The 22,008-nt window shown below is 44.4% G+C and overlaps 2 protein-coding genes across 3 annotated transcripts in view; one reads left to right on the forward strand and one right to left on the reverse strand.

Annotated features, from left to right (window-relative positions):
• The window catches only part of ERICH6B (glutamate rich 6B), a 44,930-nt gene extending 40,469 nt beyond the window's left edge, over positions 1 to 4,461 (forward strand). Inside the window, exons 12-13 of the mRNA XM_046028216.1 lie at positions 1,461 to 1,686; positions 4,246 to 4,461. Coding sequence (XP_045884172.1) covers positions 1,461 to 1,686; positions 4,246 to 4,461 — 442 coding nt within the window. The remainder of the gene's footprint in view (positions 1 to 1,460; positions 1,687 to 4,245) is intronic.
• Positions 4,462 to 8,672: 4,211 nt separating this feature from the next.
• The window catches only part of COG3 (component of oligomeric golgi complex 3), a 76,381-nt gene continuing 63,045 nt past the window's right edge, over positions 8,673 to 22,008 (reverse strand). For both annotated transcript variants that reach the window (XM_045977970.1, XM_045977971.1), the window contains 4 exons: positions 19,999 to 20,074; positions 15,242 to 15,369; positions 14,087 to 14,185; positions 8,673 to 10,617 (listed from right to left, as the gene is read on the reverse strand). In XM_045977970.1, coding sequence (XP_045833926.1) covers positions 10,588 to 10,617; positions 14,087 to 14,185; positions 15,242 to 15,369; positions 19,999 to 20,074 — 333 coding nt within the window. In that variant the 3' untranslated portion in view covers positions 8,673 to 10,587. The remainder of the gene's footprint in view (positions 10,618 to 14,086; positions 14,186 to 15,241; positions 15,370 to 19,998; positions 20,075 to 22,008) is intronic.

The following is a 22,008-nucleotide window of genomic DNA, read 5'->3' on the forward strand; positions in this document are numbered from 1 at the left end:
TAAGGGTTGATTCCCAGTCCACACAGCCGTCCTCCCTCACCGGGTTAGGTCTCGGTCTCTCTCTCTCTCTCTCCCTCATTCTCTTGAGAATTTGTTTCTCCGACCCACACATGTTGCAAATGGGGAGATGGGTATCATGATGGCAGCAAGACAGGTCCCTGACCTGTGGGAAGTCACTCCGTCCTTGTTGCCATTGCTTCCCCAAGGGTAAAATAGCCATCAGAGACTCATGGTGACCACTTCCCTTGGTTCCGTGTCCTCTACACTCCCCGAGAGTTAAGCCCGGTGAGAATTACCTTAGAAGGACCCAGGGCCCCTCTGTCCCAGGTGCCTCAGAGAGGAGGGTGTGGTGAGGGCTTTGGAGACACATATATCGTGCCCAAAAAACAAACTTCTAAGCATTTCATGATCATTGAACTTAGTTCTTAAGTTCCCATTTTTGGCCATAGTGGGAAACTTCATCTTACCAAATCAAACTTCAGAATCTTTCTCCATCTTTTTGGGGGTAAGTAATCCATTTTTTGGTTTTGGTTTTTTTCAGGATTTCCCTCTTCCCTTCCCTGCTAAGCGGTCATGGACTAGGAAAGGCCTACCATCTTACATCAACTTTCTACTTCCTTTCTTCTTGGTAGTCAAAATCAGACTTTGGCTTTTAATCCCCCCAAAAATATTTTTACTCCTCCAGTCTTGGTTTTTAAGACTATTTTCTTCCTTTTTTTTTTTTTTTAAGATTTTTTTGAGAGCAGCAGGAAGGGCTGGGCAAGACAGAGGAAAAGAGTCTTAAGCTGTAGGGCTTGATCCCACAACCCTGAAATCATGACCTGAGCTGGATCCAAGAGGCAGACACTTAACCAGCTGTGCCTCCCAGGCACCCCTTAAGAACAGTTTCTTAAATATTCTTTGAGTTTTTTAATTTTGTGTTTTTTGCTTTTGTCTTTAATTTTTCTTTTTTTCCTTTGAGTTTTTAAAACGCTATTTCCTAATTGACAACTTTGTTCTCAGAGGTATCTGCCCTGCCCTGAGGGCCTTTTGTATAGAAACTGATGTCTGAAAGGTACAAGAAGTACCAGGTGGCCAGTGGGCAAGAAACTCAGCCAATTATTTCAAACAGTATCTGGCTACTTTCTGTAGGACCCTCTTCTCCATAATGACACTTCCTTTTAGGGCCAGAAGAGACCTTAGGGAAATCTAGGAACTACTTTTATTTTCTTGACAAAGAAACTTAGAGAATATAAGTGACTTACCCAAAGTTATACATAAAATTACAGGCAAAAGGGGCTCCTGAGTGGCTCAGTCAGTTAATCGTCTTGGGCTCAGGTCATGATCCCAGGATCCTGGGATCAAGTCCCGCATCGGGCTCTCTGTTCAGCAGGGAGTCTGCCCTCCCCCTGCTTGTGCTCTCTCTCAAATAAATAAATAAATCTTTTTAAAAAGCATTGCCTGATCCCTTTTTGGTCTAGGGTGAGCCTGAGCCAAAACCTGGGCTACTACTTCCCCAAAGGCAAACACCAGAAGGCCTGGAACTGGTGGGACCTGAGCCTCCACGTCCATGCACCCCCTTTCCAGTCCATCTCCTTGAAAATCAACCAGTACATCAAGGTACAAATAAGGAGCCAGGATAAGATCATCTTCTGCTTCAGCCACCAAAAGAAGCAAATCTGCTTAAACCTGGGCACCAAGTATAAGGTAAGGTCTCAACTCCCTCCACCAGGAAGGTGCCCACTGGGCCATGCCACGGGCCTCTCTCTGGGCCATGTTCTACATCACTGCGACCCAGAGAGAAACCTGGCCACCTTTGTTGACCTGATGCTTGACAGAGGTGTTCATTTACGTTCTAAGCCCCTCGAGACTCCCAGCACCTAGAGATTCTGAGCTGAGGAACCAGACAGCCTCAAAGAGCCCAGACGCAAGCCAGACAATAAAGCGAAGATGTCAACATACATCTTCTCACTCACATCAGCCCTCACATCACTCACATCACAGCCTTCTCACTCACATCAGCCCTGTCAGTTGGCAGGGACAGAAACCATGGGGAAATCTGTGTTTCCACACCTGCCCTTGGTGTCCTCTTCTCCCCTAAACCACTCATCTCCGAGCAAAGGAGCACCTGGAGGTTCAGGGGACTCAGCCTGGGCCAAGCAAGAAAGTAGCAAAGGTGTGTTCGCGTCCTATGGCTGCCATGACAAATGACCACAAACTGGTTGGCGTAAAACAGAAACTTCAGCTCTCACAGCTCTGGAGGCTAGAAGTCTGAACTCCAGGTGTCAGCAGGGCCACACTCCCTCCAAAGAGCTTGGGGGAGAATCCTTCCTTGCCTCTCCCAGCTTCTGGGGGCCCTGGGTGTCCCCTGGCTTGGGGTGGCATCCCTCCAACCTTCTACCTTCACGCAGCCTTCTTCTCTGTATCCAATCTCCCTCTCCCTTTTCTTGTAAGGACACGAGACAGCAGATTCAGGGCCCACCCTAAGTCCAGGATGACCTCATCCTAAGATAGTTCACTTAATTATATCAGCTAAAACCCTCTCTCCAAATACAGTGACCGTCACAAGACCTAGGGGTTGGGAGCCAGACGTATCTTTTGGAGGCCACAGTTCAACCCCCTACAAATGGGCAGTCTGCACCCTGGAGTTCTGACTGTGAGTGGGAAAGAAGGTGGGCTCCTGGGACCCTTCCCTCTCCAGAGTTCAAGAGAGGAATAGGGTGTCCTTGGCCCCCCTCTCAGACCCACACAAGACCCTGCTCCTGCTCTGGCTCCCCTTTCCTGTTCATGGAAGCCTCTGTTTACAGACCCATCAGAGAAGTATTCAAGATCTCTGCAAGTAGGATGGCCTGTCTGGGAGACAGACAGACAGACATGTTTCCTGGGAGGTGAGCAGATGGAGAAGTAGGTTGATGGAGGGAAGAACCAAACAGCAGACTCTGCCAAAATTAATTTTGATTGAAATTCTGGGATTTCATATGAAATTCTGGGAAGGAAAGTTGGGAACGTGGAAGGTTTAGCCTGCCCAGGACTGAGGTGTTTTCCTGGACATATGACTCTGAGTGCTCAAACTGGGAAAGTTCTAAACAGATCTGGACAGCTGGTCCCCTGGCCCAGCAAGGCCTGCCATTTTATATCCCAAGTAACCACATCCCAACCTCCTTACCTACCCCGGATCCCCCAGAGCAGCCAACCCAGTAGAGAGGAGGAATGTAGGTACATAGCACCATCCCCCGTGTCCACTAGCCTCCCCCTGCACAGCAGTGATGAGCTAAGGGAGCAGCTGGGGTGGAGAGGGTATGAGGACCTGGGCCCCTGGACTTTGGGTGACAGTGAGGCCCCACTGACAGAGGGGGCCGGGAAAGGGAACCAGTGCCTAGGAAGGGCAAGTGAAGGGCTGGTGCAGGCACAAAACCCAGGAGGCCTGGCAGCCCCAGTAGCAGGGCCAGTGCAGGGGCGGGGGTAGGGGGCAAATGAAGCAAATCAGCACACATGTGACTAGTCAGCAGGTCCACCGAGGCCAGCAGCCAGGGCACCCTAGGAAGAACATACTAGCCCTTCCACTTGCCATGAGACACCAGGCAGGCCTCATGTACTTTCCGTGTCCATTATTGCCTGCAAAACGGACACCACATTGTTGTAAGGCTTAAATAAGGTACTAGTGTGAGAACATTTCATAAGCTGGATACCTCACAGAAACAGAACACACTGCTATGCTCCTTTATTATTTCCCCCTCCAGGAGACCCTTTGCTCAGCCTCTGTAGGCTACAAACCAAGGTAGAAGTTGGCCTAGAGCTGGTTTCCCTAGGGGGCAGTGCCTCGTCTCCCAGCAAAACCAGACCCGCTCCAGGAGAGCCGGAGCCGGAAGTGGGACTGACAGGGAGACACTGTGGACAATTTCCCGCCTGCGGTACAGCTTGTCTCCCCCACCCCACTTCCATGGTGGGAATCCATGGGGAAGAGCCGGACAGCCCCAGGAAGACAGCCTTGGCCAGGCAGGATGCACGAGGGCCCCAGAGCTGGTTACCCATTGGTTTGAGGTCAGGCTTGGGTGTAGTCCCAGCCTGCGTCCCTGTGGTTGTGTGGTCACAGGCCTGGGCCAAAAAAGGGACGTGTTGCCAGTGGCAAGGCTGGGAGCACAAATTTGCCCTGGAGTTAGTCTCCAGAGAAAACTCGGTCCTGGTCCAAGGGGCCTAATCCTGGGGTGGAAAGCACGGTGTCTGGGCAGGATTCATCCTCACCGAGCTCTCTGTGGATTCCCACAGTTCATAACCCCAGAGGCGCTGAGTGAAATGAAGCAGAAGGCCATCCTGGAGGTAGAAATTGTTTCAACAGCTCGGAAGATGCAGGTCCTCCTGGGGAAAATGAGTAGGATCCTGAATTTCCTGACCATCCCTGATTTGGAAAACTTCATCGATAATGCCAGGATCCTGCCAATCGACAACGTGGAATCAAAGGAGAACTCTGACCTCTCAGAGTAGGGCGGTCACCACGTCGTGTCGGGGCCTTCTCCTGCCACCGAGGGCTGTCTTGGGAAAGTTACAGGAGCGCCAAGGAAAACCCCAGAGCCCTGTGGATGTCCCTTGAGAACTGATTTGTCATTTGGGACTTACCACAGCTCCTTGGTTTGAAAAAAGAATCTGTAGCTGGGCACAGAAAAACCCTCACCCGACAGCACGAGGAGCAAGTTGTTTCAGTAGGCAATACCCGTCAACCCCTGTCCCGTGCACCCTCACTGATCACCTGAATGCAGGCCTTCTGTAGCCTTTCTGTGTACATGGGTTGACTCAGTACGGAGACGGTCTCAAAGTACACCTCTGCCCGTCGTTGGCTGTGTGATCTGCGGCAAGTCGCTTTATGCCTCAGTTCCCTTGCCAGCAAAGTGGGTCTAGATACCCGGGAAGTTCTCACTAACCCTAATGTCATCACAAACACCCGTCTCCCACGCCTGCCAAGACACGGGGAGACCCAGACAGTGTCCCAACGCCAGACTGCTGCAGGTCCCCTAACCCAGGAGCCCATCGGGAGCCCAGAAGCACACATACTCAAACCCCCTCCACTAGCTGGGACACTTCCGGTAACAGTCACTAATTCAAGTACGTAAAGCAAAAAGGGAAATGAGTCATATGGACAGAAGGTACAGTGGGTCGCAGAAAAGGATCAGAGCATGGGAAGTCCCCAGAAGCTATATGACTTCCGTCCCCATCTCTGTGACATTCTTCATGTCCTGAAGACATGTGCTCTATGCCCCTCACTTCATGTGGCTTTGCCTCCCCATGTCTCAAAAGAAACCAGAGGTGTCTCATTGGCCTGGCTTAATCAGGAGGCCACTCTTGGTGCAGCCCCACGTGGTAAGGAGGGTGGAACTATGTCTTGACGCCTATGTACCGAGAGGGGCAGGAGTTTCTAGAAAAGGAGGACTCAGGAGCTGGGCAGCCCCCTCCAGTGTGCCTTTTATATACCCCGGGGCATGGCAACTTCCCGGGATGAACTCCACTGCAGCCTAAACTGAGACAGGATAGGAAACCCCTTCTTCCCAGCCAGCCTGGCAGCTGGCCATTCCCTGCTGCGACAATGACACCAGAGTCCCACCTTCGTGGCCCTGCCCCCTTGCTGATCTCACACTGCCCGCGACCAACCCTCACTGGAAGTCATCATGACCCCGAACCATGACAACCCAGCAGCGGGAGGAGCCCTGGAGGTGAAGGCAGGGAGCGGGGGTGTGGGGGGCATCCACAGTCACCACTGTTTGCCACACCTTGCAGTCCTCAGCTAGAACAACAGTCACTGTGGGCCAAGGCCATGAACCATGACAGATGACCACCGCAGCAGCCCACCCTCACAAGCCCACGGCAGAGCTTCAGTGCACCCTGTGGGCTCTACACATGCTGAGGGCACAGAAGCCCTTTTCCTTATCCCCACGAGAGGCAGAAGCTTCTGAGTGGGTTTCAGTAACAAGCAAGTCCCCGCCAGAGCAGGGAGCCCCTGTTTCCTCACCTGGAATAGCAGGGCAGTCCTGGAGCTCACCTCACAGAGCCACACGCCAGGGGTCAGAGGCAGTGGCATGGAGAAGACACTGTGCTCCCTGTTCCTGAGTGGGTTCCCACCATCATCAGCCAACTCCCCTCCATCCCTGCTAGTCCTCTTCCCACCAATCTGCAATCATCCTGCTACTCACGTAGAGCTTGTGAGCAGGCGGCCTCACCGGGGTGTTCTGCCCAGTCAGTCTCGCCCCATTGGCCAATCTTTCAAAAGACCAGAAATCTCACATAGCAGCACGGGGTTCCTGGTCCTCTGGGAACCGCGGCTCAGTGCCACGGTCACCAGAGATGGGACTCAGGGACTGTCCTCACGAGGGAAGGCGAATCACCTCACAGACTGGTAAGGAAGTAAAGTCGCCAACCAGATAGATGGCCAGGAACTGCAGAGATCGAGGACCCCTCCCCCTCACACCGGCACTGGATGCCGTCCAATGCAGAAACTTACTGTCCACACTTTGGAGCCTGGAAGGCCAAGATCAAGGTCTTCCCTCCAAAGGCCCGAGGGGGGTGCGTGTTCCAGCCCTGACCGACTTCTGGGTCCTGGGCTTGAAAAACACACTCCAGGCCTCACCCCGCCTTCTCTGTGGGTGTGTGTCTCTGAGTCACAGTCCCCGTTTTGATATGGACACCAGTCACATTGGATGGGAGCTGATCTACACCGGTATGGCCTCATCTAGACTAACTGCATCTCCAACAGCCTATTTCCAAGACAGGTCACATTTCTAGGCACTGGGGGTTAGGACTCCCAACACAGGAATGTGGGGCAGAGACAGGGGCGCCTAATTCAACCTGTAACACTCTCTGCCTCACACCCTGGGCCCTTGCCAGGCCCTCACCTACCTGAGGGGACAAATCTGCCTGACCTCCATTCTCTTTTCAGTGACTTGGCTTCTCCTGGAAACGAAAATGAACGAAGCTGGGCTATTTATGAATACCAACCTCTTCAGTTACACACAAGGGTCCCCTGAAGAGTAACAATCAGTGACTGCCCCAAGGCACATGGGGCCTCGTGCAGTGCCCACAAAATTACTAACAAATTCAGTAACTAATTAGGCCATGCAACAAATACACACTGAGCTTCCACCATGTGCTCAAGGTCCGAAGAGAAAGGAACAGGTTGCCCGCCCCTGGGCATGGGGGGGTTACAGACTGGGGATCAGCGAAGCAACAACAGCAAAACAATGCAACTGTGGCTTTGGGGAGGAGCCCAGCACAGCAAGGACCCTGTGTGAGAGGGAAGGTGTTCTGGAATGAAGCATGGGGGTGAAGGCGCATGCTGGGCGTGCTCGGGAGGGAACGCAGAACCTCGAAGAGCTCCCACCAGCACCAAAGCTAGGGATGGAAGCACAGCCCCTGGCTTGGGGGGCGGTGGGGGGGGGGACTTCAATGGAATGCTGGGCTGTTGCCAGCTTTCACTCGGATACCAGAACTCACTATAGAGAACCCCCAGAACCCCCATGCTGCCACGGCGACGACGTAGAAGGAAAAATAGACGGGCCAGCAACTGGATGCCCCTTCCCCTGTGCCTTGCAGTGTACCTCTAGCACCCCACAAAGCTAACCTTGCACCCGCTGGGGGAGGAGGAATATTCTCAGGGCCCAGCTCCAGAGTGTCCAAGGAGGACCCAAAAAGGTGGATTTGGAGCCGAGAGGCCATAAATCCGTACCTGGCACAGAGACTGTCTTCCGAGCCTGCCCGAGATGAACGCGGTTGTGGGGGACGTTCAGTCCAGGACCACAGCAGCGGAGACCACACCCATTCCTTCCGCGTTGAAGGAATAGCTGCATCAGTGGTATTTTCTGCCCTTATCCCTCTGCTCCTGGAGCCCCTGGTACGTCCCTGGCCAGCGCCCCATTTCCTTCCGACAAAGCCTTTTCCTGCCCACGTGAGACAGTGACGTCATCTGGCGCATGCACTCACGGACCCAGACCCGCCAGGAGGATGAGCAGGGAGGAGCCGAGGAGACCCACCTGCCATCAGAAAAGGCGGACAAGTGGGGAGACGAGCCACCACCAGGAGAAAAGTGCTCCCGAGAGGAAACAAAGAAGTTCCTCCTCTCCTTTCTGAGAAGCACCATTCTCTCACCAACACACCACGGTTTCCAGTACGAATGGCCCCTTTTTAAAAACGAAGGTTGACTATTCTTTCTTGTAAGGTAATAAATTGCGGAAGAGAATTTAAAGATATAGGACTGTTAAACCAGGGTGAAAATACAAACTCATTTTTATTGCTACTTACATAATATTAAATCTCAACACACTATGTGCTGAAGGTACACAGGAAATTGGAAGTTTTTGCAAACAAAGAAAAAAATTATCTTTCAACTAATGAAGCATTAAGAGGCTTCAAAAAATGTCTTCCCACAATAATTATCTTACAAAAAAAAAAAAAAAAAACACCACACCGTACAGGTAAAACTGGGGAAATGTGAACAAACCGGTGGGGTGTACCTCTGTCCATCTCCTGCTTGTGATAACCTGTTCTACTTTTGCAAGATGTTACCACTGGGAGAAATCCAGGGAAAGGTACATGGGGTCTCCCTGTAGTACAACTTAAACAACCGCATGTGAATCACAAACTAGCTCAAAAATTTCAATTAAAAAATTATTTTTAAAAAGAATTCATACAACAGACATGTGAGGACAAAGTAGGAAGCAAAAATCTTTATTTTTAAAAAAATTCACATTTATTAAAAACTGCAATTTCTAGCCAAATAATATAAAGCATTTTAAATTATGTGAAAGTATGTACATATTTTGTATAAGTCAACACCTGAAACTGTACAGATTTAAACAAATATTCATTTAGCCAACAAGTTGGATCACTATTATCTACTTAGCACTTTGTAAGATGTTTAAGTGTTTCAGAAAGAAAAGATTGAAAACACAAGAATGAGTGCCATCAAATATTTTTATCCTTAAGAATGCAGCCTGCTCTGTACATCAAATTAAATCAGTCACAGTACTGTACAATAATCATGCCCTCATTTCTTTGGAAAGGCTATTAAAAAAATCAAATGTACATATAATACAGAAAACAGGATATTTTACAGTTTATTTCATTAAACATGTATTTAAAATAGTAAGTGGAAGTAAATACAATCTTCCTGATTCATTCATTTCATGTCAAAGAATGAATATGGACCCTCTTTCCCTTCTACCTTCCCAAAATAGACTACTAAGCTCTCTCAAGCCACATTCATCACCAATTTAAATGGAGTTGAAAAACAAGTGACTTGTTTAAAATGACAGGCATCAGGATATGTAACCTATCTACACACTACAAGAGTCTGCTGCAACGGGACAAGTCCTGTAGAAGGAGGTCTGCTGGCTACATTCCAGAACCTTTGCCAGTGTTCCATCTCTGGATAGTGTTTGAATAACTGAAAATTCATTCTGAACCAAAAAAGCAGCTTATGTGAGGCAAAACCAATCTGCTCAGGAAATAGTTGTTTGTAGGAAAACTCACAGATGTGCATAATTTATCTGATGATCCCCGAATAATACAGTAGATTTTAAGGGGTGGGTCATCTTCATCCTCCTAACCTTTGTTGGTAAAATGTATCCTGCCATGACAGGGCTGCACCCCAATGACGCTGGTACACAGCACAGCCAATGAACGCATACATGGGACATGAAAGTGTTCACTGTTGAAAGAACTATTAATACCGAAGGCAGTGTACAGAAAGCTGGTAACCCTCACCTTCATGCGTGAGAAACACAATTCAGCAGGCTGCCTCCTCTCCCTTACGTGCCAGATTTAAAACAACCTAATTAGTGCTTCCCACTCACAAACACGGACTATTGTACCATGAAGATGCTCATTAAACATACCGCACGTATCTATTACAAGGAGGCTCTAGGCCCTGCGTTTGAACATTCTGCACCTAAGCAATTCAGGGAGTACAGAGGCTGGAACCTTACACAGGGTCCTTGCATCTTGAGACTACCTCACATTATCAAACACATAGAAAGAGAACACCCCATATTCCCAGGAAAGCAGAATGCGTTCTCAGATGCACCCAATCTACTCCAAACGAAACTTCAAAGTGCTAGGAGAAACATTACATTAAATAGAGTGTAGGAGTAAGATTTCTAGAAGTAAAAAATAGCCCCCGTGGAATCTCTGTGGCTCAAAGTGTTTCAGTGTTTCACGTTTTAACAAACCGTACTCATAGAAGCTTTCTAATTAACAGCGCTTCTGTGTAAAGCTCTTCTTTGCACTCCTTCTTGTAACCTAGTTTCATTGCACATCTTTTGCTAAGAACCATCTCCCTGTATGCCCACCATAGCTACCTCTAAAAAACTCACATTTCTCGTGACCTTTTCAAGAAGACAGTTCTCACACTCCTAGATTAATCTTTGGCATTTTGATGTTTTTAAAAGGGAAACACCAATCTTCCAAACACTTTGCTTGTATTTCATTCTGCAGTCAGCACCGAGCAGCACGCCGGGGTGGCTCTCAAGGACACTCCCACATACGGTTCCTCGGCGTCCTGCAGGCTGCCGGACCTCCCAGCCCACTCCGACCGCAGAGACGCTGACGTGCACAGCCCGGCCAGCCTGGTTATTTAGAAACGGACAGTAGGAGGTTCAGCTGAAAAGCAAAGTGAAGGGCTATGTTAGTTCTACTGTGGAATACCAATACCCTGAGAACAGAAAAAGTCTAAGATTTTTTTTTTTTAAGATTTTATTTATTTGACAGAGCACAAGCAGGGAGAGTGGGAGACAGGAGGGAAAAGCAGGCTCCCCACAAAGCAGGGGAAGCCCGATATGGGACTCAATCCCAGGACTCCAGGATCATGACCTGAGCCAAAGGCAGTGGCCCAACTAAATGAGCCATCCAGGCGTCCCAAAGTCTAAGATTTTTTAAGAAGCCAAATGAACACAATGCTGGTCTGAGTCACCACATGGCCGCTGGGCAGTGGGCTTTGTGGTGGTCTGTGGTGCGGGGAGGATGCCACACTCTATCACTGAATTGAGGCCCTCAACTTATTTAGAACCCAATGAAAATGATAGGAGAAATAAAAAAACTACATACCAACCCTGAGAAGGGATAGAAATAGATCTGAATTATCAATTTCACCTTTTTCTGTGCAGAGTGTGTTGTGCGAAGAATCATGTGTAAGCTGAATTCCTTTAATGATCATTTTAGATGCATAAAAACAGACGTGAAGAGTGAATTTCAGCACAAACACGAACTCTGAGCCCTAGAGCACCCCACCCACTTGTGAAGGAGAGCAGGACATGGAGTCAGCCCCCAGGAGAAGCAGAGAAACCCACCTGGGAGAGGGCTGGGGAACTGCAGTCTGCCCATTGCCAATCTGGAACCCAAGCCCTAGAAGACGTGCAGCCAAATGACCCTGGCAGGGAACCCTTTGACACAGCACAAACTATTTTGGTAATCAAAATAATCACCCCCTCATCTCTTCTACAAAATTGTATCCCCAATGAGAGGGACACACCATCACCTCTGTGTTTTTCCTGCCCAAAATACAAAACCTCAATCTAATCATGATGAAACAAACACCAAGCTGCACAGAATGACGGGCTCTGTCACTGGTTTTCAAAGTACAGGCTGCGACCCATGAGAGCATCATGAGAACAGGAGAACGTCATGAGAACAATGTACTAGCTCATCAAGTGAACAGGGAAGAGAGGCAGAGCAGAGCAATCTGAGTTATACGCAATGTGACTGATTAGTGTCAAACTTTTAAGTTACAAACACACACACACACACACACACACACACACACACAAAACATGTATCTTGCTGGCAGGAGTCCAGCAGGGCCCAGGAACTCTGCATGTTCTTGGCAAGCCCTGCCTGGCTACCCCATGTCTACATTCCTGCAACTGACTATATATAACTGGAGAAAACAGACAACCGTGCTGACTGGCCTCTCTTGGATTCATAACCACTGAACTCAACTGAGCTTTGCTCCCCAAATCTTTAGTACCCCTCTGTTTTTGTGATGACCTCTTCCTGTTTCACTCACAGACATGAAGTAATCAGATGAAGGCTTCTATTGTCCTATCGTGTTCACCGCCTCCCCACACACGTGCCCAAACACTGGGCCTTCTTTCCTTTTGCAACTCAACACATGCACCTAACAAAGGCTCCATCCTCCTTCCGACTGTCGCTGAGATTCCATCCCCCCTTTGCTACTCAAGAACATTTTCCAGCATCAATTTTTCCCTTTCCCTGGATCCTCCTCATGAATATAAAAACATGTATTTTCTCCTACCTTTAAAAGAAAAAAAAAAAGGGAAAGATAATCCAATAACAAATAAAAGTAATAGTTCTTTATATAACAAAGGAAGGAAAAGGCTGGAGGGGTCTGAAAGGAGAGCAAAACACCTCCAATTCTATCTTGTTCTAGAATGCTGACCTGGGAAGCCTGTTAATACTTTATAAAAAAAAAAAAACTAAATCAAAATGGTGGGGAAAAAAATCTCTAAACACTGAAACAAACCTAACTATATATCAAGTTAGTGGTATAATCACAGAGAATACAATGACTTCAAGTGACTCTTTTTTTTTTTTTTTTTTTTTTAAAGATTTTATTTATTTATTTGACAGAGAGATCACAAGTAGGCAGAGAGGCAGGCAGAGAGACAGAGAGAGAGGGAAGCAGGCTCCCTGCTGAGCAGAGAGTCCCATGCGGGACTCGATCCCAGGACCCTGAGATCATGACCCGAGCCGAAGGCAGCGGCTTAACCCACTGAGCCACCCAGGTGCCCCCTTCAAGTGACTCTTAAAAAAGGCATTTTATGGGCACCTGGGTGGCTCGGTTGTTAAGCGTCTACCTTGGGCTCAAGTCATGATCCTAGCGTCCTGGGATCAAATCCCATACTGGGCTCGCTGCTCAGCGAGGAGCCTGTTTCTCCCTCTCCAGCTCCCCTGTGCTTGTGTTCCCTCTCTCGCTACCTCTCTCTGTAATAAATAAATAAAGTATTTTAACTACAATCCTGGAACCACAAACACATCTTTTTAAAGTATGAACCATCTATCCGTACAAAGGAATATATAAAGCCATAAAAAAGAATAAAATTCTGACACATGCTACAATATGAAGAGCCTTAAAAACAGTCTGATAAGAGAAAGAAGCCAGTCATAAAAAGCCATGTATTATATGATTCCATTTAATGAAATGTCCACAGTGAACAACAAATCCATAGAGACCAAAAGTAAATTACAGAAGATGGAGGAATGGGGAACCTGCTAAAGGGTATGAAGTTTCTTTTGAGTGGGGCAAGAAAATGTTCTGGAATTAGATAGTGGTGATGTTGCACAACTTAGTGAATATACTAAAAACCAATGAAATTTTATGGCATATGAGTTCTATGTCAATTAAAAAAAGACTCCATTTCCCTTCCAGCTACACCTTTTCTCTCCCAAAGTGGTAAAACCCCCAAAGACTTACCCTCACTCACTGCCTCTAGTCCCTTCCCCAACTCTCCACCCACTCTGCTCAGGCTCCCATACCTTACTACTCTCTCCCACACCCTCTAGTCCTGACATATATAAAACTCCTAAGCTATACCAAACTTAAAACCAGAAATAAAATACCCTCCATAGCACCAGCCTACTCCTAATACATAATACATGCTCAAAAAAACTTGCGGCTGTACTGAATGATAAATACAGACTAAGCTCTATATTCAGTTTTTCAAATTTAGGAAGAGAGAAAACAGAAACACTTCTAACATCAAATCTGTGAAGTAAATTTATTTCATGTGAAATGTGGGCCTCATGTGAAATGCTGAATAAAATTATTCAGCATCCTAAACACCATGATTTTTCACAAATAGTTCACTCATGTTAAACACAGCAATTTTCAATATCAGAAAGGATTTTAAAAAAGCAATCAAAATTTATAAAGTCATCACTAAAAATTTGAGAGAGCAATTCAAAGTCTGAATTCTTGCTCATCAGAATAAAATAAGGTACAATTTTAAAATTAAAATTAAAAACATGGTTACATAAAGACATTACCTACTCAAGTAAAATAACCAAATAACCAAGAATAAAAACTAACAAGGATCTTCAGATGATGGATTACCTGTTCCATAGAAGGACAAGCAATGATGTGGACATCTTCAGGGCTAAACTCTTCCTTTAACAAAACATGGAACTTCTGGAAGACTTGCTGAACATTATTCTTAGAAAGAAGAAGAGGCAATCCCATTAAATGAGTCACTAGAAACATATGTGGTCATCTTAAACATAAAGCACTAAGCTTGTTAAATCTTTAAGTTTTCATTTAAATTCCAGTTAGTTAACATACAGTGTTATATTAGTTTCAGGTGTACAATATGGTAATTTAGCACTTTCATACATCATACATTGTGCTCACCACAAATGCCCTCCTTAAACCCCATCACCAATTTCATCTATCTCCCCACCCACCTCCCCTCTGGTAATCATCAGTTTATTCTCTATAGTTAAGAGTCTGTTTCTTGGTTTGCCTCTCTCTCTCTCTCTCTCTCTCTAAGAATGTTAAATCTTAATGGTATTTGCCAAACAAGTGGAGGAAATGTATCTTTCATTGGATTACCAAAGACATATAATTCACACTTAATAATTCACATGCTAGCACAACCCAACTAAGCTTATCAGATAATACTTCCTGGAAAAGCTAAACTCTAGTAAGCCCTGGCCCCCAGAGAATAATAAGAGCCTTCAGCAGCAATTTCTTATACAAAAGATAATAAAGTTCCCAGACACATAAAATGTACTTTAAAAACCAACCAATGCCTTCGGTAAAGATGTGAGCTCAACACAGAGCTGGAAGTTATGAGCACTAAATTTGCTCTGACATTTAATCCCTTGGCAGCCACTGCAAGCCATTTATTTCCACTACTCACCAGTAAAATGAAGCATAATTCCTGAAATGCTGCTTTCTCAAGTATTGGGCCACATTCAATGTTAGGGTCTGATGACTTATTTATTTACTAATTTGTACTTTAAGGTCAAAATTACCTTGTCGCCAAAGGTTACAACATAAAGAACTTAAGACAAAGGCTGGGGTGGATATGATCAGGCCAGTGCTGGCTTTGTAAGCCTCTCAGGAATTACAGAGATTATTAATCAACTTTACTAGAACAGTATACTAACACCTTTAAATGTCTACAGGAAGAGGAAAATGGTAGACAAGGCAAGAAAAGAAAACTTGAAGAGACTGGACAACATTCAAGTAAAATATCACAATACTCACCCTCACAGGTTTAAACAAGATGAACTCTGTGTCTTTATTGGATAGGTACAATGACATACTTCTCAAAGTCAGAGGCAGCTTTGCTTTTATTGTCTTGTAGGCATTTGCTACAAGGTCACTGACCTTTGCTGGAAAGAATTAACCTCATTAGTGTTACAAAGAAAAAGAGAAGAAACACTTCCATTTTCATTAAGAGGGGAATAAGGGGAGAGAAAAACGGCAGAAGAAAGGATTCAATTTCTCCCAAAAATTTCTTTCATTTTTCCTGTTTACTCACAAGCCCTATAAACATTCATTATCTTCTACATATAAAACTCTACTCCCCAAGGGTAAGGCAGTAAAAGAACTCCTCCAACACCCTTCAGGACATTCATAGGGGCTATACTATGGAGCCTTTGGAATTCAGAGATAGTTAAGATAAAATAAAAAATTATTTGCAGTGGGGCGCCTGGGTGGCTCAGTGGGTTAAAGCCTCTGCCTTCGGCTCAGGTCATGATCCCAGGGTCCTGGGATCGAGCCCCACGTCCAGCTCTCTGCTCCGCAGGGAGCCTGCTTCCTCCTCTCTCTCTGCCTGCCTCTCTGCCTAGTTGTGATTTCTGTCAAATAAATAAAATATTTAAAAAAAAAATTATTTGCAGAGAGACACTAGTAAGAATCACTTCATTATGAATGAGCTTATTCATTTACAGAATTGACTCACAGCAAGAGATGCTCTCTTGTCTTATGGGATGATTCTGGAAACATCCACCACACATATTTAACAGTAACTAAAAATCCATCTGTTACATTCTTTTTTTTTTTTTTAAAGATTTTATTTATTTATTTGAGAGACCTAGCATGCACACTCACACATGAGTAAGGGGAGGAGGAGAGGGAGAGGGACAAGGAGACTCTGCTAAGTGTGGAGCCTCATATAGGGCTCTATCCCAGGACCCTGAGATCATGACCTGGGCCAAGACCAAGATCACACACTCAACTAACTGACTGAGCCACCCAAGTGCCCCAATCTGTTACAATCTTACACTGAATTATCAGAAAGGGGACAGAATTCCAGAAAACTTTAACTAAAATAATTATGTAGGCTAAGTGTAGTGTCTGAAAAGAAGTACAAATGGAAAAGACGAGTAGTTATCTTTACGAGGTCATTTAAAAAAGGAAACTACCTAGAGAGCTATGAAGAAAAAGACTGATTCATAATTACAAAGACCTTCAACTTCACTCATAATTAAAGAAATGTATATTAAAACAACTGAGTATTTTCAGATTGGTAAAAATCACTAAGACTGTGAGTACCTGCATTTGGTAAGGGTGTGCAAAAACAGGCCTTCTCACTCACTGCTGCTTGGAGTATAAACTGGGCAATGTTTAGCAAAACTGAAACTACACATATATTCTATCACTTAACACTGCCGCTGCTAGAAATTTACCTTATAGATATACTTTCAAAATACCAAGATACATGTATACAGGGACATCTATTAAATAATGGATGGGGGAAAAAACTAAAAATATTTTAACGAGTAACAGAATTATTAAAGAAATTATATGCTAGAGTGATGCATGCCATGCACCATTAAAGAGAATGCAGAGAGCCAGATATGCCAGTACAGAAAGGGCTCCAAGACACCAAGTTAAAAAAAAAGACAACAACAAGGAATATGGTCTAATCTTATTTGTACAAAATTTTTAAAGTCCAGATATGCCAGTACATATATAACAATTCAGGAAAAGACACTATTAATAGTGGCTACCTTTGAGAGAGCTGGTTTGGCGATAGAAAATATAATTACTTTTAATTTTGAAATTTTTCACAGCCCAAATTTTATACCAGATTAAAAACTTTTTTTTTTTTTTTTTTAATTAAGAAGGGTTGTGGTACAGCAGGGTAAGAAAGTATCAACGCTATCAAGAAAGAACAAACAACCCAGGAATTGTTTATTTTTCATAAAATAGATGAAAGCTCCTTTAGGGCACTTAATTCCATGGGCTCTGGTTCCATCCTCACTAACACACTTCAAGAATCCCTAAGTCAGTTTCCAGAGACCTTGATCACCAAATGTTGGGTGTGAAGCCTAGCAAACACAGCCCTCTGAGGGCTCTTAATGAAGGTATATTTCTCAGAGTAAATTAACAAATCAGCACCCTAACTTACAACACAATCTCCTCTGAGTTTATCATAAAATGATCCCAAGGAACCTGATCAAGACTGCATGAACCAGTCACTTTGGGTTTCCAGGGCCCTAGACAAGTCCCTAGGTTGTTCCTGATGCTGCACCCAAAGGCCCAAACATCCCTGACATTGCAGTGTGGGCGTCTTGTCCTAGTGATGAAGAAAAAGCAACTCCACAGCTCCTTGCGGCTACACGAGACAGAAGATGTAAGAACAGAGTGAACTGGAGTGCCACTGCTCTCTCTGCCAAGCCCTCCTCCCTTAGAAAGACAGGGAAGGGGTTAATGACAAAGCAGCAAGCCCTGCTGCAATCTGTCCTGTCGTCAGCTTCCTCTCATTCACTCTTGCTTTACTAATGACTGCGCTTGTAATGCTGGAGAGCACAATACGCCTAACACTGGGAGCTCCACTCAGATCCCACTTGAGAAAATGACAGTCCCTGTTTTGAGTGAAAGGGGATCTTTCCAAAGAGGAAAGAAAAATACATTAATTATGCATCAAGACCCTGGGCTTAGCTGTATTAAGTACACCTAGGCCTGTTTGTTGGTTTCTACCTATTTTAAGAAAGATTTATTGCACCCAAGAGTTTCATTTACAATAAACATTTAAAATAAAGTCAGCTCCTATTTCTACATAAGTTTTATCAAAGACTGAAACCTTGAGCCAAAGTCCCAATTAATTCAAAGGTGGTCAGAATGCCTTCTAGAATTGTGCTGAGTTATGGAGTGACAAGTGTGCTCCTGACTGTGAGAGGTCAGAACAGGCGGCTACTACCACAGCCAACTATGATTAGAGTTTCCAAGGTGGGGGCACCTGGGTGGCTCAGAGCCATGAGGTCAAGGCCTTTTGGGCTCTGTGAGGAGCCTGCTCAAGATTCTCTCTCTCTCCCTCCCCACCACCCCTCCCTACCCGCATGCTTTTGTACTCTTTCTCTAAAAATAAATAAAATCCATTTTAAAAAAGAACTTCCAGTATTATTAATAAAATAAACTGGTTTTCTTTCTTCTGACAGAATGTACTACTGCATCAAGTATGATCTCAGTTTGGTAAGATATTTCAATCTCACATGATACAAAGATTTAGTAACCCTTGTAAACAGTAAAACAGTTACTGTCTCCATCACAGGTAAACAAAAGACCTAAAGCAGTGACAAAGTTCATATGCAATAAAGCAAATCAATGCAAACCCATACTGACATCATCAAAGTTCTTATGACAAATTGTTGAAATAAAATCCTCTCTTCCATTCAAATACAACTGATAATTCAGTATATTTACAAATCTCCTCCGAGATGCACAGCTACTCTTTTAGCTTCTCAGTTCTAGTTCAACTTCAAATTAACCTGAGCCATTATTAAGAATAACCCAAAATTTTTAGAATGGCCTCAATTCTTTTCCCCAAAAGAAATAAATACCTGACAAACATAACATTCTGTCAATATGGAAAACCAATCATATTAAAATCCTAACACTAAGGCACCTGGGTGGCTCAGTTGGTTAAGCAACTCAGGTGGCTTAACCAGGCTCAGGTCATGATCCTGGAATCCCAGGATCAAGTCCCACATCAGGCTCCCTGCTCGGCAGGGAGTCTGCTTCTCCCTCTGACCTCTCCCCTCTCATGGTGTCTCTCTCTCATTCTCTCTCCCACTCTCAAATAAATAAATACAATCTTAAAAAAAAAAAAAAAACAACTAATACTAGATTAGGTGCCTGTAGACAGTCAATTTCTTATGGATGCTAAACCTGAATTTGGATCTCTCTCACTTTCAGCAAAAAGCTGCCCTACCAACTTAATACAGCTTATCCATAATTAAAACACGAATTCTTTTACCATTTTGCCCTTTTTGGTTTCAAAAGATCTTTATCTGATGTAAGCCAGGGACCAGCCAGAAATACTAATCCTCCAAAATTATTTATTCTGGCTTCACGGCACCTTAAAATGCCACAAAATGAACCAAAAGTAACCCACGAAGTTCTGATTCCAAATGTCTGAGGTCTAATGCTAAAGATTAAAAAAAAAAAAAGAAAAAACCCTTTGGCACAGAAAAATTTACATTTAGGAAAGAGTAAAACTAGAAGCATCTCAAGCACATCCACCAATCAAACAGGGATACTGTCTGCAACTCCCCAGTGACACCACAATTTTTATAATTTTTTTTGAACATTCTAAAAATGTTAACAGATGATGTAACTTGCATAAAATGTGTAACAAAGTAATGACCAACATCCTTCATTTAATACTTGAGAACAGTAGCATTCCCTTCCTAATTTCAGACTACCAAACACGGTACTTTCATCAAAGCTCTAACACAATGAAAAGCAGATGTACAGAATCAAAGGGTTTCCGTCTAAGCCACGTTTTATTTTTAACTCTATGTGTATTTTTTCTTTTTAATTCTTCTTTCCTTGGAATGCTTTTTGAAATGCAAGGAGTCCTGGCCCATTAAGACCTGTCAGCTCCAAACTGCACCTAGCATCAACATAAACCACAGCAGAAGTAGGAAACCAACTCCAAGTGGTCAGAGACCATATAAATGCAAATTAATCAACAGCTAAAAAAAGAAATCCCCTGAGTAAAATGTGAATACCTGGCTGTGCCCAAGGCTGCTGTGAAAGCCTATACTTGGGTCCTCCCTGACTGGCCATCGTCTTTAACGCTGAAACCTGTGAGACAAGACAAAAAGAAAAACATTTCTTTTCATTTCACGGCTCTCCCAGGACATACAACACCATCTGGATGTATTAAAACATAATGACAGTCAAATGTGCAATCCTAAAAAACTGCGTCATAACTCATAATCCTTCCAACTAATAACATATTTTAGAAAACTTCTTTTGTGATTTCAAGGCACCACCACCGATGTCCTGAGGTATTCTGCCTGAAATATTTTAGAGGAGGAAGAAAAAACTGAGGACAAAACAGGTCCCTTTGCAAGTGAACTATCATATCAACATGTAATTATTATTGTATGCTGTTAGGAAAACATCACCCCAGCAAGACAAAATCTCCTTTACATACCTAGAGATTCCTTTTCTTTATTCTATCTCAGGCAGAGAGAATGTTACGAAAACAAACAAGATTTTCAAATAGCATCAAAGTGCTAGAGGCTGACCAACCAGTGCTATAGGCAGACTGGGATGCCCACGCTTTGTTCATGCCCCTTTTATTCCTCAGCCATCAGTACAGAGCAGCAAACGAAAAACGTACATTTGGCTGCTTAGACAAGTCTGCTCTTAAGATGTTCTCAAGATGGAAAACCATGGTGGGTAATTGGTAACTAAGGTGTAATTGGGGAAGGTGAAGGACAGAGTCCACATAAAACATTTTTTTTTTAAGATTTTATTTATTTATTTGACAGAGAGAGAGATCACAAGTAGGCAGAGAGGCAGGCAGAGAGAAAGGAGGAAGCAGGCTCCCTGCGGAGCAGAGAGCCCGATGCGGGGCTCGATCCCAGGACCCTGAGATCATGACCTGAGCCGAAGGCAGCGGCTCAATCCACTGAGCCACCCAGGCGCCCCACATAAAACATTTTTTTAAACGGATTGTTAGATGCCAAAGGTTCAGGCTGTGACCTTGGCCTCACCAGAGAGTCTCATTAGAAAAATCCGAGAACCAACACTTTTGATTAAAGAAGGCCACAAAAATATTTAGGCAGAAGACAGGCACAGACAGAATACAATGTTAAGTAAGCTCACAGGCCTTTGCTCATGCTGCACATGTGTATAAAATCACCCCTTTCCTACTATCTAACCCTCTTGATATCTTTACTTTTTTATTGTGAGACGCAGCTTTTAAAAAACGAATCATACATATTATAGATTAGACAATGCTAAAAGAAAAACATGTTCGTTTAGTATGTATTATCCGAAATCTTCTCCAACATAAACAAATATACTAACGTGTCTACATTTACAAAACAGGAACATAGTGCTCTGACATCTTTTTTCCCCACCTAACTCTAAATTCTGGACATTTTTCTATGTCCAACAGTTATGTTTTATTAGTAATGCTGCCTATTATTCCATTGATTGTTCCAGAATTTAACCAAGTTCATAATGATATATACGCTGTCTGTTTAGACTGTATTTTTTTTTTAGTTCCAAATATTTATTTTTACTTCATTCTTTAATACTCTCTTGTTTGCCTATAGACTGAGATTTTACAGATTGCTTTGCAGCCCTCTGTATAAAGTATGTTCCAAGGTGGACGCCTATGAAAGACACTCCAGCTATGAGGAGCCAGTTCTTTCTAATCCAGCTGATGGATTTTTTAGATGTTTTTCATCTCCTCTTTCAATGTCAAGCTCAGATTCAAAGATGCTTCTTTCTGAAGATCCCAAGCCTACTATTTCCCTTCGGTGTGATTCTTCTTAGGATATTCGAATGCTGGACTATCTGGTGCAGAGACGTTGTCTTTTTTGGGCATTTGGAAAACAGGGCTGCTCTTGATTCTACACCATCCCAAATGTATGAACCCAACTAAGGGTATCAACAATCAGAACTTTATAGTTGCTCCAGAAGTTCTGAAAGCTCATAGTACTTTAGCTTCAGTGCACCTTAAGATGGTCCTTCCCTCAAAACACTTGGCAAGTCATTCC

This window comes from Meles meles, chromosome 14 (assembly GCF_922984935.1).
Source record: "Meles meles chromosome 14, mMelMel3.1 paternal haplotype, whole genome shotgun sequence".
In the NCBI taxonomy this organism is placed as follows: Eukaryota; Metazoa; Chordata; class Mammalia; order Carnivora; family Mustelidae; genus Meles; species Meles meles.